Here is a 17,788-nt window from a genome sequence, read left to right on the forward strand (position 1 = left end):
TGCTTTGCAACACAATGTGCAATCAAGAATTTCAAAGAGCACTGTGCTTTGCCCTCACATTGTGGAATTCACTTGACTCTTGACTTGACAAATGTCCATTGGCCTTTAACACATAAAGGCACTTCAGATATCAATTGTTTCCCTCAACAAAAATAAAAAATCTAGAACAACAAACTTTCAATGGCAACAGTTCTAGTAATAGCGACTGTAAGCAAGTGCCATTTAAAGCATTGCCTACATAGTGCTTAAGGTGGGGCAATTCATGATTTTCATGCAGAAATATTTTCTTGTCTTCATGCAAATTCTCCTCCCATAGTCAATTTCAAAAGATTAATCTAAGAGCTGTATCATCAGATGCTATGGGGAAATGGACATTAATCAATGTTTCTGGCAATGTTTTGAACCTTGCATAAATGCACTTTTGCCACTTGTTTTTAATCGCTCTTTAACTTGCAAACTTTGTGTCCAGCTTTTACTGTTGAACCTTTTTCGATTTTCCATCAAGAGGGTTTCAAATCAGTGTGTGCAGAATGGATGGAAGTGGGACTGAGTGATGCAGAAATTCCACTAGTTTGAAGAGCAAGGCAAACAGAATGGAACTCCACGACCTGAAAGCAATTATTATTGCAACCTTCAAATAAATAAATGGAAAAATAAGGGGACCTTTTTGTAGACTCCCACACAGCATTCTTCGACTGGAGTGACCATGCACGTACAAGTTTATTTCACTGGGTTGCTAAAACCCTATGATTTCTCTTTAGATCTGATTGCGAGACCCATTGCCTCCATTATTAATCTCGGTCTAAACTGTGGTTTGATCCCAAGCTCCTGGAAGTTAGCGTTTGTCGTTCCTTTAAGGTGGAGATCCCTCTGTCCTGGATAATTATGGCCCTATTTCCAGACTGTCCATTAATGATAATGTATTTGAATCCCTTGTAAACAAACAGCTAAAGCACCTTTTGACTGATAATATGTTGAGTCAAACTCAGTCAGGTTTTAGACAAGGGAATAGTACTATAACTGCAGCTATATCAGTCATAAATTATATTATTACTGCTTTGGATGATAAAAAAAATCATGTGCTGCACGTTGTATTGATTTATCCAAAGCATTTGATTCAGTAGATCATGGTCTTCTCCTGTAAACCTAGACTCAAACGTATAGGTTTTAGTGACCCTGTGCTGAATTGGTTTATAAACTATTTGTGTCCAGGGGTTGTCCATAGAGAAATTATAACTCTGAACCTCTAATAGTAAAGACAGGTGTTCCTAAAGGATCTATTTTGGGACCAATTTTATTTTCGATTTATATAAATGATCTTGGTGTAGGATTGAACCCAGAAAAAGTAGACAGATTAAACTATTATTTATACCATGCATAAATAGTTTACATCTTTAAAAGTGGATTCTTTACAGTTTTCTTATAACTTATTGCAGATGTCTCTTGTTATTAACGTGGTATTAAACTCTATAAAAGTCTTAACACTAGATGACACTCCTCAAGAGAGGGTTATACCCTGTACATATCTAGTTTGCTGATATATGGCCCCAGTAGCTATAACACTTGATCACCTGAAGAGCTGGGTAAATCTGCCTTTTCCTTTCAGGCACCCCAAGCTTGGAATGAGCCGCAATGCATACTCAACTTGGGAATCCTTACCCTCTCTTGACATGTTTAAAAATATTTTATGCTTTTAACATATGCTATTATTTTCTATGATTCTTTTTGGTATGTTTTGGTATGTTTTTTGCTGTTATCTGTCCCCATTTGTACTTATATATTAAACCTTTTTATCTAATTTTGCTGCCCATCTTGACCTTTTTAGTTAAAGGATAAAAAAAAAGAATACAATTACAATAAAAGCATGGTTTAATCAAAGCATGTGAAAAAAACAAGTCGTGCGAAATATGATTAACGTGTACACTGAATTTGACAGATCTTTTATCAAGTGCAGTATGTTCTGCAGAAGGTTTTCAGACATTTATGGGTACACCCATCCTGCAAGCCAAACCCGCATAAATCAGCACCTGACCTATGAAGTCTGCGGTACTACAAGCGTGCTGCTTTAATTCACAAGCATGTATATTCATTGTTTCTTGAGTGGTCAGTGTTATAGTGTTTTGTGAACAATGCACACACTCTCAATATCAGCTTTTTCTCCTTAAATCGAATGACTGTGGTTTTCATAATTCAACAACTTGACTGAGTTTATATCCATTCAAGATGATGACTCAACTCAAACAAACAAATTGCTTTTTAATACTTAATGCTCTTTAATATTTGGTGACCCTTAGTGTTCTTCAAAAATAAAATATATATTTCCACAAATAAATTGAGACAGTTTAAAGAAAACTCCCCCGGAAAATATATACATGGTAACAATAACAATTTGAAGAGAAGATTAATCAAGACACAGCTTGATGGAGAAAAGGAAAGTGGAGAAACTGCCAAGTGGATACACACGCAACACATTTTGTAATCCTATGCAGATGGGATAAGTTTGCTTGACATATCATCTTACATACAGTAGACAAAATCATCTGGGCAACATTTTGTGACAAAATAAAGTGTGCACATAATAGCTGTGAATATGATGGGGATTCAGAAATCTATTGTAACTGCTATACCAGTCTGTCTGTGATACTTTAATCAGTTAATGTTGGCACCATGAATCAGGAGGCTGGCAATATTTGATTATTACAGAGCTGTCGACCAAATGGATTTCTTCCGTCCCAGTTCAAGTTGGATGCTTGTGTTGTGTGGTTGTGGTGTGGTGTCAATCAATCAACACAGTAAACCTTAATGGTTAAGATATTTTAAGACCACTTAAAATATATTTGGTAAAGTGTGTAAGTAACAAAGTATTGCACAGCTGTGAAATACAGTCAATAGTCATTTATAGTTTCACACCTGCCATCTAGTGATTAGCCATAAGCAAAAAGATGAATTGTATCTTTTTAAGAATAGTTTAATCAATATGATCGGTTTCTGTTTTTAACCTAATGAAACATAAAGCTTGTGTATGTAGATGCCATTTCCAATAATTTCTGTTAGAATAATAGCTGTTGCAACAGGTTTCCCCCACAAGGGTCAATAAAGTGTTCCTCTGATTGTGATACAGAAGTGTTTTTTTATACGAGTTGGACATAAAAGTACCTTCTTAAACTGTAAGTCGTAAGAGCAGGCATGGGAGTTAGAGATGTATTTCAGTGTGATTGAAGAAAAGCACTGCTGTAATGCAAACCTGCTGACGTATTCTGATCACACACCCGCCTCTCCCACTACCTGTGATTTTGGTGGGTAGTTTTGATTTTTATGATTTTTTTTTTTCAATCAGAAGATAATGATGTTTGGATATTGTGCCAAATGCAACAGGAGGTCTACAAAGACGCATAGTAACTGTGCTCCAATCCCGCAGCCCAGCGTCTGTCTGTCAGCCAATCAGGGTGTGAAGCCTGGAGCAACAGAGTGACAGGCCCTGTTGTCCTGGAAACAAAGGCATCCATCACATGCTTTTAATCCACATTCCTGTATTTGGTAAAAAGGTTGTAGAGCACCCTCAGTGTTGACTTCAGGTCGCAGTTCACAATATCTGCCAGGAAAAAAAACAAAAACAGGAACTTACATCAGTCTGTCAGCAGGGTGGAAACCCTCCTGCACCACACTAACACAAGGAACTGTGAGTAGACCATATGATTCATATCATAACCAAAACTGGTGGTAGAGGCTTACAGAACAGTGGTCAGGATGGATAATATTCTGATAAAGACCACTGAGATAGAAATTTTAAACCATGTTCATGGCTCAATAAATTACCATATTAGTTTTTTTGTAGCATCAAATGAGTGTGTGAGTCTTTTCATTTCAGACTTTCAATTGCTTCTGTGACCAAGCACCTTTTTGGTGTGTGCCTGTCTAATACAGGACTGGTGAGGAATTATATCACAATGGGAGGACTATTATCTACCAAATGGTTGGTTTTGGTGTCCATATGTCCATCATGACATTCACCCCTTACTGAAATCTAACTGAATCACCTCAGTCTTTACCACCTTTTACCTACTTTTATGTATTTGTTTGCAATACATCACAAGAAGCACAATGTGAACCTGGGGCTTTTATTCTCAATGGCATGAATAGCTATTTCTGACATAATAAATAATCCCTCTAAACATGAAAAGCACGTAATTATGAAAAGAATATCTGCTTGATAAAATTCTGAAATTGGAAATGTGGTTATGAAAAGCAGCTTAACCTATGCAGGGTATGCCCAAGGCCGAGGTTGGGAACCACTGGGATAGACAGCCAAAAGTAATCAGCATCGATCATTCATAGAGACCACTGGAACAAAGTGGTCATATGCATCTACTTAAAGGAAAAAAATAAATATTCACTGCATTTATCATTTGTAAAGACTTTCCAGTTCAATTCTATCCTGAGGGCATAACTGGGCCTTACAATTTAGATATTAGTGTGTTAAATACGGTATATGCTGTGGAATGCTTGAAACAACAACATGCTGAAGTAATGGAAATTGTGTTACGTGGAAATGAAACAATTCATAACATAAGTGTGAGATGGGGAGACTGGAAAAATATTGACAGATGTTGCATGAAAAGAATAACCCACGGTTCAAGGAAGACAAGCACATATGTCATTGATATAGTTTGATAGTGACAACTGAGTCCATTATAAAACCGATATTAGGGTAGGGCTTGAATGTGGTTGTCATATTTAATTTATCTGAGTACATGATCTTAAGACACTTAATGGACATACACTCAGTATTTTTTATGATTCTTGGAATTTTCTAAATCACTGAATGGGGTTCAGCGATGGTTGCACATTTGATTAAGATGCAAGGTTAAGGAAATATCAATGAAGAATCATTTACAGTAGATCCTATCAGCATACCAGCATAGAGGAATGCTATATGGTGCTATACAAACACAGACAATACCCATAATCACAGATACAACACACACCAAAAAGCCAAAAGAAGATATCAGCATACTGAAAGTGAACCAAGTTTGGAAAAGGCATTAATGGCAATGTCTATATTCATTTGGCCCAGGACATTTGGCACTGAAGCAACAACAGGTCTTTTCATTTCATTCACATTCTCTAAATGCTTCATGAAGCTTTGAAAGCCATCTCCCAACACACAGGCAAAGAGCTTTATACCGGCCTTGAACAGAACTGCTTCTCCATTTAGACAGAAGCTTCACCCCCTCCCAACGTTTTTCCATCAACATTACACGTCCAATGACAATCTTTTGTTTGGGATAATGCAAATACTTTAGCTATTAGCTACTAAACATTGAGTCCAAAGCAATGGTCTTTCTTATGAATTCAATGTCATTCAACTCAACAATCACTTTTAATCATTGAAAGCTTAATTCTCCAGAACAAACTAAAGAGACGGGGAAAAGCACCATAATCTGTTAACAAATATAATCAGCCAGCCTTCCGATTGCTTATTAGGACTAAAGAAAAATATCAACAAAAAAAAGGGGGGCTCTCATGCAGAGAATAGTAATACTAGTTTTGATACTAAAAACATATAGAGCAGTTATGCAGTGCTGGGAGATTCCTACCCTCAGGCCTAGGCTTGGGTTTCTCCAGTCCCCCATCCTGCATCAGCTCAAAGGAGAAGGACACATTGTGCACCTGCATGACAAAGACACCATGGTCATGTGACACAGCAGTCATGTGAAATAACAGGAAATTAAGAGGATGGGAGGCACCAGAACTACGTTCCAAAGTTATTCCTTTAGGTCCTTATGCAAGCAACTGAGCATTAAGGGGTTTCCAATTGATGGAGTTTAAAGGAACAATTTAATCCACAGGATAGTTTTGTTTTTATACTTTACTTTTGTCTAGTAGTTCACGCCAAGGTTATCATCTTTTCATTTCAATACAGTTGGCCTGACACCTGGACACACTCAGAAATAAAGACACAGTGGACGTACATTTTTGTTCTTTAGGGAACCAATTTGCCACATGTACTGTATCCTGAAAGTACACTAATTGCGCACTAATAAGTACTTATTTTACAAGCAAAAAAGTACAAATGAATTGTGTATTAATTATGTATAAAATACCACTTCACTGACAAGCATTTGTACCTTCATAGGCACTTGATACTTTTCTATGGGAGTGTACCACCAGTAGTGCCTCACCTCCTGGGTCCTAAGATTGAGCTGGCACAAAAGCTGGCAAAATCTCTTCCACCTAGGAAGGCCCTTTTCTATGGAAGACCTTATAAGTTGCGTTTGGACACAGTGTAGCGCAGGGGCTATTTTCACTTGCCCACAGAAATGATTGAGTTTCAAACTGAACATAGAGACATACAACTTTAGTTAACCTACCAAAGGAACAAATCTAATTATGTTTACCCATCCAGTATAAACACTGTAAAATTATGCAATCTGTATGCAATTATGGAATTCTCTAGGCTGCTACAAATTATATTTGAATGATAATAATAAAATACATAATAATTTTAAGTAAACCAACTTAAAATTGTAGTATGGTAGTATAATGAGTAAAGTTGTCATGCTTTTCAGTCAGACATACACACAAATGCGCATGCACACACACACACACACACACACACACACACACAGACACGCATACCAGCTGACACACAAACACACACACACACACACACACACAGACACGCATACCAGCTGACACACAAACACACACACAGACACAGATACGCATACCAGTGGACACTCACACACACACACACACACACACAGACACACATACCAGCAGACATACACACAAATGCGCATGCACACACACACACACACACACACACACACACATACCAGCAGACACACACACACACACACACACATACCAGCAGACACACACACACACACACACACACACACACAGACACGCATACCAGTGGACACTCACACAATGAACATTCTATAGGCTGCTCAATGCGCCTGCATTAGCACATTGGATCCGCCCTGTCCACCGGGTCTGTGGAGTAAACACTTTAATATAGACATCATGGGAGAAAACTAAGTGATAGTAGGGCCCCATAAGCACACCATTCACCTCCTGTGCTAATCTCCCCATTACACCATTCTTATCTCTCCCAAATCATTTCTATAACTCTGGAATACCTTTTGGTCAAAGTTTTCAGGGGTGAGGAAGAAGTTGTAGAGGGGCACAAAGTACCCCTCCAGCAGTCCCATCAGCAGCACCAGATACACCCCGTCTGCAAACTGGATGAACAGGAAACTCCAGCAATCAGCCCCAAAAGGAGAACGATGTATTCAATCATGACTGTAACCCGCCCCCAGCCTAATCCCTAAAGACCCAAATACTCATACACTTTATAATTGTATATAATTTTAATATGATAATAAACCATGAGATATAGTGAAAGACATTTGGTTCCCATAAAAGCCCAGAAGTATAAATTCACAACATACAAATTATTTCCAAAAATATGATTACATGATTACAGTTCTTGGATGAATGCATACTTTCAGAAAAATATTGGAGCCATTTCTACCCAGCATGATTACTGCCTTTCTGAGTAAAAAAAATAAAAATAAAAAGATTAAGAATAAATAATTTGGGAAAGGTTTAGAAAAGACGATACTCTCTAATATCCATCATGGGATCATCCAGCATGCATTACCTGAGTGTCCAGCTCAGATACCTCCAGATTCAGCTTGTTTAAGTGCTTGTTCACAAAGGTGATCAGGGTCTGGAAGACAAACAGACAGTGAATTCACTGGCAGAGGAGCACGGTGGTTATGCAAAAGTCTGAAACGGCTCTACTGGGTGTTAACTCCCACCTTTTTCACAACGTTGAGCTTGTCTGGTGCGTGGTCAAATAAGGTGTCAAAGGCATCCCGCTCTGATGGAGAGGAGAGACAGTATTCCCAGTCATGATACTTTACATATGGCCTGCTTGTGTAAACTGGAAAGTGCAGTAACACAATACAGTATGATAACATATAATAAATCTAAATGTATTAGTTTGTAAACATCTACTGATTTTGTGAAGAACAATTCTCTTGTTACTTCCAAGAGTTATTTGTCTTTGCCCATGGTGATGGATGACAACATGGATGGTATGTGCATGTTACCTCATCTTTATACCCCAGTGAACAAGGTGATATTTGGAGGCCAAAATACAGTTCCCCTAAGGATTACATTCTAGCCCAGGCTAACTAAAATAAAAAAATAAAAAAATAAAAAAGCCAGTCAGTTTTCAAACCATATAAACATGTGAAATATACAAACCATGTCTTCCTGAGAAAGCCCTGCAGACAGAAGAGAGGAAAGGTGAATATATAGCAGCAGCATGGCAGCAGTACATTCTGGACAAACACGTACATAAAAATGTAACAAAAAACTTTCAACCATTCAAACACAAAAAAAGCATAATATCAACCTTCATTTAAATGCTGAATATTCATTGACAGATACGGGAAGCCAGGGAAGGATAAAGACAATAGGGTTCGGGGTTCATGGTTTCGGGGGTTCAGGGTTTGGTTCACACAAGCTGGCCGGGGGCCGAGGGTTTGAGGGGGGCATCGGCCCGCCCGCGCCATCTCTGCGTGGGTAAATCAGTCCCAGCATGCTTCTGCAGCTGCCGCTGATGGCATGACAACGGCCTGGTGCCCTCTGCTTATCGCGCCAGCCGAGCGCCGGCCGCTGGACGGCTATTAACCGCCCACGGCTTCATAAAGCCGCCATGAGCCGGCAGAGTGGGCCCGGGGCTAGTCTGTTAATCAGCACCTGCCCACCCTGCGGCTACTTTGTGCTTTACTGTCACTCAAACACAACGGTGTTAAATGCACTTCTTCGTGTTGGGCATGCCCATAAATATTGCAATTAATTTACAGTAGAGTGACAGGGTTAGAGGGGGATAATTGACACTCTCTTCAGATGTCACATGTCTGTCTGTCTGTCAGTCTGCCCGTCTGGTTATCAGGGTTTCTGGTGCCTTCAAATCTGTTCCCTGATACCCAGACTGATGTGTGGAAGACATGGGAGCCAGAGTTCCACCCTCATATGAGTGTTTGCTTAAGCAAAAGGGCTAATGGAGATATTTCTGACATACTCAGTGTTTCCTGTGATCTCCTCTTGGACTTGTCGGGACTGCAGAATTCCCTCACGCTTCTGTGGGAAAGCAGACAATGCAGCTAAATAATGCAGAAAAACAATCTTCCACATTTTTAGTATTTCAAAAAAGAGTACCAGACTCTTTTTATTCCCAAGGAGTCTGTCATTCTGATTGGATTTGATTTCTGGGAATGAGACTGAAATTTTAACAATAGGAGAAGGAAGGCATGCCTGCTGTGTATTACTGGAGGTCAGAAATAACTTTCCATTCTATCGCAAACATCTGCGGAAAACAGAAAAATGCAGAAAACAGTACAAATCAAGCTGCTCCATTGTGATGGCCGGTGAGCGCTTAAGAGAGTGAAGACGGCTGAATTGGCACTCAGCTTCTAAATAAAACAGGACAAGCATTCAGTAACAGAGAAAACAAAAGGTTAACAAACAAAGGGCCTTCTGTCCATAGTCTCCTCACTCAAAGGCACAGCAGGTCTGATGAAGGAAACGAGACACACCTGGGCAGACAGGTAGGCTACTCCTACCCACAGTCCCAACAGCTTCCTCGGCATTGGGAGACACCAGAATCCCAGCAGGAGGAGGAGCTTCCCTCTCAGGCATATACCATTCCATTCCATTCCATTAGAAACCACAGGCAACACATGCCAAATCATGAACAGCCACCAAAGATCACATTTTCTGCCAAATGTCACTTGAAGAATTTGATGTGATTACCTGGACCACCACAACCTGAATGGACACATGATCTGGGAGTCTGATGGGGGCCCGGAAGTGCTGGGACAGCGCCACCAGCAGGTGAAGAATGGCAACCATACTCTTAGCATGGACCGCTGGGGAAAAAAGGAAGAGGGAAAGAAGGACATGTGAGAGTACTCTAAACTCTCAGCTGTGTCTCTCCTCTAAAAACTCATCTCTGTACTGTGCTTAGTCGTCCTTTCCTGCATGGAAATAAACATCTTAAGTTTGCTCCTGAAGTAGTAATGTTCATTACTAGAATTAATTATGGCTTTAAGTGATAGTAATACAGATAACGTATATTTCTGAAGTATTACTACAGTGCAGTCTTCTCCACTTATGTGAAGAAGTAATGTTCTGTATTCACTTAGTGGTCACTTAGTGGACATTTAGCTTGTCTTGCTCATGCTGTTGTAAATTAAAAGGCAATGGAGCTGAGCTATGGCTAAAGCACAGTGCCCGATGCTTGGTGTGGCTATCCAAACACTCACAGTCCACGTTCCATTTCACGTTCCTGGGAGAGATGCGCAGGGTCTCATTGATCTTCTCCAGCACCGTCTGGAGCTTCTGCTTCTGGGCGATCTCCGACTGCGTAACCTCGGCAACGTTCAGCTTCTCCCCCTCCAGCTTTTCTGTGGTGGGAGAGGGAGAGAGAGGGAGCATTCGTACCAGGGAGGGGGGCGTTACACCAGGCAGAACAGCAGAGCTGGAACCAGGGTTCCCACTGAGGCTGAGAGCAAGGATTCCAGTGACTGGTTTTACTGTCAGTTGTTCATTTACATAAAATCAGACATCTTTGCAGACAGAATTGCTGAGGGAAATTTGAGAATGGCTGAAATAATGTTTTTCTACATATTTTTTGTCTGCACTAATAGACAGCATGGGGGCAAACCGTACAAGAATGCTGCGCAAGTACACAAGTATATAATCCAATCAAAATGTAAGTACAACATTACCAAACTCGACAGTAATTCACATGATCAGGAAAGAATGAAAGATGATGGAGAAAGAATGACCAATATATCTGGCTGTGATTTTCTATTGTTTTGCTAAGCTTGGGGTGATATGACATCAAAGATGTTGGGATATTGGACCATTTCAAACTTGACTTTGAACAAATGTTTGTAGCTTTGGGAACCACAAAGAATATACTTATATGCAATTGCATTTGTCTTGAATAAACTTGACTCGCAAAATACAAGTCTTGGTTGCAGGGAAATTCTAACCGAAGAGCTTCTGTAGAACCTGCCCGTCATAGAGATCTTCTGCCAGGTCCTTCACAATGATCCTCTCCCCAACCAGCACATCGTTAATCCAGTCTATGAGCACCTATGCCAAACACTCAGATACTTACAATCCTGCAATATACACCTATTCCAAACACTCAGACACTTGAAATCCTGCAACATACACCAACATACGCATGTCAAACACTCAGATACTTAAATTCCTGCACTATACACCTATGTCAAACACTCAGATAATGTAAAATCCTTTTTAACAAATTAAAAATTAGATTGATTTTAATGCTGTTTTCATACTGTAAGTCATATTTGTGCACAATATCAGGACAAATATTGCTCTGGAAATCAAGATTTCTAAAAGCATACCTAACATAAGGATAAGTGGCATTAAATTATTTTAGTTTGGAATGAAACTGTATAAAGATTATATCTGAGGATCATATTACTACACAGTGCACATTGAGACTATAAAGGCAACCTTCTGATAACTTTTTGAAGATATTTTTTTTCCCTCCAACAGAGCACTGACCATTGTCACATGCTGTGCCCGTCAGTTTAAGCACTGCAAGATGTCCAAAGCAAAGTCACTTTTGCAGGTGGCAAAGTCACTTTTCCAATCAGCTTAATCACACAGAAAAAAATCTAACCTTCAGCAGCTCCTGCAGTTTGGGGTCATTTCTGGAGTTGGGGTCAACCATGGTGCGGACTTCATTTTCCTCTGTGGTAACAGACAGTAAAAATGAGAGTGAGCAGGAGAGAGAGAAACAGACAGTTAGACAGATATATGGTGGACCCAGAGGTTAGGCCTGAGACAGTGTGGGATTAATTTGTTTGGAGGAATGAAATGGCGTGGTTCTAACAAGCACGTTGGAGGCTGTACTGTACCTAACATGGTGTCCTCAGGGTCGATCTCAAAGGGAATGGGGCTGAGGGGCAGGTTGATGGCATTCTTCCCCTCCTCTTGAAGCTCTGACACTGGGGAGGTGAAGGGAAACTTCAGGGAAGGCCACACAAACAAAGGCCCAGTGGACAACATTTTCCTAGCACTCTTTCACTGGGGTGGAAAATCACCGGTCAAGCTATGTTTTTATTCTTGCAGTCTATATATAAAAAATAAATCAAAAACTGACGCCATAATCTACTCAGAACGGCACGTGGCTGTAGCAGAGCTGTTATTGCTAATACAGCTAGCAGATAGTTGAAAACTGTGACTCCAAGCTGATTGTCTCACAGTACTTCACTCCCAAGGTTAACGTTGGCTAGTGTTTTAATGCTCACCAGCAGTATTGGGCTGCAATGATTTTGTCCCAAAACTGGCTACTCACCATATTGCTTCTAACAATTATAAGGTTTTTCCTTTCGATATGTGCCTGAGCTTAGACAAGGTCCTTCAACTCAGGAGCTACAATTGTAACTAAATTAACGACTAATGCATGAAAATGCTTTTTGTTTTATTCATGTATGAGGATTATAATGGAGATGCCATGGTAGGATCTGTGAGCAGTGTATTGAATGAAAACACCTTGGCAACATTTTCCAGTGTGTGAAGTCTCCTACCACACTGAACACTTCATTACAGCCATATTTACTCCCAACATTCTCACTGGTTAACATTTACCATGGAAATGTTCAGGTAACATGGCCAATAAGATGCAAGCATTTCAAAAGATGGCAAATCATTTCATGACTCTTTCATCAAGGGAAGCAATGCCACAGGGGTGCATTCCAAGCTGATAATCCAGCCGCAGTGTCAGCTTTTCATATGACATTAAAGACACATTAAAGGTCACATTAGACGCCAAACTCACACAAACTTATTCAGAACAACACAGGACCTCTGCTGCCAAAGGGGCCAAGGGTACGTCCGGTCTTGCTAAAGAGTTCCCCTCTGATATTACTACAATGACATTCATACTGACACTCGCCAGGTGATACAACACACCATCCCAGAAAGAACCTGCCCCACAGCATTCTGCCATGCCTTTCTACGCCTGCAGCACAATAAAGGTAGGATCTGCTAAATGAATAAATAAAAGCCGTTATGAATATGTGTGGGATCATGGGCTCATGACAACCTGCTGTCAAACTGTATTCACTTCATTGACAGGAACAAGGTACACATGCCACACAATGTCAGATACAAAAGGAGCCCAGTAAGGAGCCACTCAAGCAGCTGTGTCCCTTCAGCTCCTCATCATTAGCATCAGGGCTTCTTCACTTTCTGGAATATTTCAGTTTTAGTGTCTGCTTTCAATTGGCCCTGGCAAGAATATTTTCCATTGGGCTGCGAGTCAATCACACATGGATTGAACTTAACTACTGACCAATCACTTGCAGTCATTTCCCTGTCCTGACTTTATGCTGCAGACAGGTGAAGGAGTTAAAAAAGATGCCAACCAATCACAGGAAGCTTACAAAAAGGTACACACACACACCTGGCTTCAGAACCTCTCTTCTCGGGCTGCATCCAAAATCCATACAATGTACTACACACTGTATACTTTCATTCAGCATAGGAAGGGGGTTTTAGTATGCAAGTAAAAATAAGATGGATTTTTGAACAAAATACATCATCATAGAAATGTGCCACTTGATGATGGCAGCTAGGTGATATGACTTCATGTAAAAAACAATATTTAAAAATGTAAAAATATAACCACTGACTTTAACTACTCCAGAGGCTACTACTTACCTGCAGGTATTTTCTGTATGCTATTTTATGCGACTATGGTTTCGGACATATTAAACACATTCACATACTAAATAATATACTAGTATGCAATTTCAGGCACACCTCCTTAGAGGATGCCTTACACCATTTCTGGCCACCTGACTTGGTTCCATTGAAGGAGCATTAATAGCAGCATTTTCTGTCTTGGTACTGAAGGTACTGCACAGGGTAAAGTAATTACAGCAATATTGAACATCAAATCCCACTTTAAACTGACCAAATCGTCCAGGACTGTAATTAAAAGGGTTTCATGACTAGTCTGACACCAGGAGAACATGGATAATTATTTCCCATTGATTGCACACATTCAAGTCGTGACAGCATCATCCAAGGTTTGGGAGGTCTGGCTGTGTGTTGCACAGGGTTCTCTTACAAGCGAAGGCAGTTGGAGTCTATCTGGTTGCTAAGCGCTGATCGATCCATGAGCACGAGTCATGCTGATTCCTCCTTTCCTCTCAATCATTTAACTGACCCTGTCTAGCATTGTGGGACTCAGCATGTGTGGAGATAAAACTCAGCCTATGCAGGGGGCATCCCGCACCTGACCCAGTCCCTCTGTGCTGAGCTGGCTTGTCTCTACTGGAAGAGCAATCACTGTGCTGAAGCTGCAGAGCAATCCGTGTGGTTCCGGTAGGAGCGCATCCCATGTTGGATTTCATGGGAACGCTGTGGAGGTTGCCCCCCCCCGGGTGAAGCCGACATCCTGTTAATCAACACCAGCCCTGACCTGGCAGCCTGTTCACCTCCCACCAACCACCCCCCCCCCCTCGGCCCCGCCCCACCCCACCCCACCAGATTCACAGGCTGAGACAGTAACAGACTTCATCTCATGAACGCACAAGGATTTGAATTTTCACTCAGGAAATAAGTGCTGCATACAAAGACATAGGCAGCCATTTGTTCAAGATGAACAGCCTGACTGCAAATCACATTTACGCACAACTATGCAACAATGATCTCACACACACACACACACACACACACACACACACACACACACAAGCCAGCATGCACACACAGTTACACAACAACTAAGCTAGCCAATAAAGTCACCTTAAGCATTTGTCTGTCTGGTACCTTCCGATGTGTGGTTTACCTGTATGTACATGTGAGCACATATGGGTGCGTGCACGAGTATGTGCGTGTGTATACCTCAGAGCCTGGCTTCCAACTTCCTGCTGTGCAGTTCTGCCTGAGCACAGCATAGCCTTACTCTAGCATAACATGGTTCTGTTCCAGTACAGTGTGGTCCTAGTACAGCGCAGTCTATCAGGGTACAGTATTGTCCGCCCTGCGAGGAGCACACTTCTACAAAAGCATATCATCATATAAAATCATAGAGTACCCTGACCTTAGCACAGCAGTCTACACTAGGCATAGTATACCACTACCTGTGCACAGCACAGTCTTCACTAGGCATAGTGTACCACAACCTGAGCACAGCACAGTCTACACTAGGCATAGTGTACCCCTACCTGAGCACAGCACAGTCTACACTAGGCATAGTGTACCACTACCTTAGCACAGGCTACACTAGGCATAGTGTACCCCTACCTTAGCACCGCACAGTCTACACTAGGCATAGTGTACCCCTAACCGAGCACAGCACAGTCTACACTAGGCATAGTGTACCCCTACCCGAGCACAGCATGGCCATACCTGGGCACAAAGCTCTGCATCCCATTGCGCCCTCCCCAGAGTTCCAATGTCTTTTCCTGTCACATGCACCCTCTCAGTCACCGCCCTCGCTCCACTGTCCTATCCCTGTCCCTCTCCTTGCCTCTGCTTCCCTCTCCCCGTGTCTCAATGTTAGCTGCATAATTGAATATGTATCAGCCGCATGGGACAGCAGAAGCTCTCCATCAAATTGGATCGGTCATGTGGACATCCTGGTCACTGTCCACCTCCCCCCTTTCCTGAATGAAGAGGGCTCGGCTACTGGCTCTCGGGTGCACGGCTGTGGATCCTGATTAATGTAAACCCTTCATAACACAAGTGCACTCTGGGAATAAAATGAGCCCACTGTGACTCATAGCTTTGATGTGTGTGTGTGTGTGTGTGTGTGTGTGTGTGTGTGCGTAAGCGTGTTTGTGTGCCTGTGATAACACTGTATTACACCCTTAAACTAGTCCAAGTGTAACTTAGTAAAGAAAAAAATCAAGAATGTCATATCTATAAATAAAAAGAATTAACAGGTGAAACAGCACATTGCAAACAACAACAAAATGCCTAGGACATTCCTGATGGCTTAATTAACTGAGGAATCTGAAAAGAGGCTATGAGTATTGGACACGGACATCTGCACCAGAAACCACTCTTTCCCATAGATGGTAACCGGGCAGAGACGCAGAGAAGGTAAACACAGCGATGCTGTGATCCAACCTTATCTCATCGGTTCCACAGGACAAACGAATACATTTATTCTGTAAATCCTCAGACTGTCGTTAGACAAAAAGTAAACGTTACTAAAATACAGAAAACAAATATATTAAAAATATAAAGTAAGCATGCTTAAAAACCTGCGCCAGGATCGTGCACTGACTCAATTGTGTTTCTTTTCCCTCTGTATTTGAACCATAGCATGACAATATAAAGATGAGATCTCGATCTCTAAACAAAAGAACGTTATTTTCTTTTAATATAATAATACATCCCAATCTTGAAAAATCAATAGTTCATCAGCCTCGGGAAACGGATAAAATCAGATGTCTTTTCTGACACGTATTTCACGTTAAAACACATGGCTCAGGCTTCATGACAATATTAGCCTATTGCAGTTTGATAATAAACAAGAAGTGTAGCCTATTAAAAAACGCTTGTAAATATATCTCTGTAGGCTACATGATATAGGCTAGTATTATGCTAGCCCCAGGCTAAGCATATTGTGTATAGCATGCTGAAACTAAGACTACGCTAAAATGTGATACAGTCCATATGAGCTATTCACAGAGAATACATGTATTATTATTTTTTTATTTATTATTATTACAATAGCTACCTATTGCTACAAAAATATGGCTGCGACGTGACGTCATGTATTGCAATATGTAAGGGCGCACCCATTTAGAAATAATATAACTAATCAGTTATATTATTCCTGTTAAATGTGCACAAGTTAAAACACTTTTGTTAGAAAAGGAAACTACCATTTGGTAGGTTTGGATATAGCTTCTTTCGCTGAATGCAGTTAAGCAAGCTAGCTACTTTATAACGAGCGAAAAGTTAACATAGTACTATCCTAGTACAATGCAACTTTGGCGATACAGCCATAGTCAGCATGTTTTACGGTTATAAGGTACATTTAAAGTAGCCTACTTAAAACGAATACTGCATTTATATACCTTCCTTTGCCTTTTTCCTTCTTGCCAAAGTTCCTCCAAGTTTTCCGAGAAATGAGTCATCTTTCTTTCTTGATGGTGGAGATTTTGGGGTCGGTGATTTTGGAGAAGAAGGAGATTTCTGCGGCGAAGAAGCCATCGATAAGATTTAGACTACGGTAGGCTACTTCGCTAAATCTACGACAATAATTTCTCAGACCTTCAAATCGGAATGCTATCGACTGAAAGTTTACTCCCTTTGAGCGGAAGCGGAATTCCAAGTATTTGCCCAGCCTACAAATGTAAGCATTCCCAGTTATTGCTTTCCTGTCCCATGCTCCCTCTCCTGTTTTCCGAGGCAGAATATGGTAATAGCCTCTACGTGGAAAAAGGGTGGACAGAGGCATTGGCCTAAACTGGATTTCGTGATTTACCCTCAGCCTCGCTTGCTATTTTTGTGTTGTTGGGAATGGAAAAATATCATCCTGGGAAATTTAATCAGATTTTGTACTTGTGAGTGGGACATGTAAATTGAGTTTCCTATGTTTATCCACATTAGATCAAATATTAATTCATGTTGAAGATTATAAGGATGAATGATCGCCTATTTTGTGACACGTCGTCTATACAGGAAAAAA

At 40.8% G+C, this 17,788-nt stretch overlaps 1 protein-coding gene across 1 annotated transcript; it reads right to left on the reverse strand.

Moving 5' to 3' along the window:
- Positions 1-1,851: 1,851 nt before the first annotated feature.
- Positions 1,852-17,507, reverse strand: parvab (parvin, alpha b). Its single transcript, XM_061245188.1, has 13 exons — positions 17,175-17,507; positions 11,988-12,077; positions 11,750-11,820; positions 11,085-11,187; positions 10,350-10,490; positions 9,838-9,953; positions 9,107-9,165; positions 8,284-8,303; positions 7,833-7,894; positions 7,673-7,741; positions 7,149-7,250; positions 5,598-5,670; positions 1,852-3,592 (listed from the first exon to the last, which is right to left on the reverse strand). Exons 1-13 carry the CDS (start codon positions 17,308-17,310, stop codon positions 3,516-3,518), a joined length of 1,119 nt encoding a protein of 372 aa, XP_061101172.1. The 5' UTR covers positions 17,311-17,507; the 3' UTR covers positions 1,852-3,515.
- Between the last annotated feature and the right edge of the window lie 281 nt (positions 17,508-17,788).

This window comes from Conger conger, chromosome 6 (genome assembly GCF_963514075.1).
Source record: "Conger conger chromosome 6, fConCon1.1, whole genome shotgun sequence".
Classification (NCBI taxonomy): Eukaryota; Metazoa; Chordata; class Actinopteri; order Anguilliformes; family Congridae; genus Conger; species Conger conger.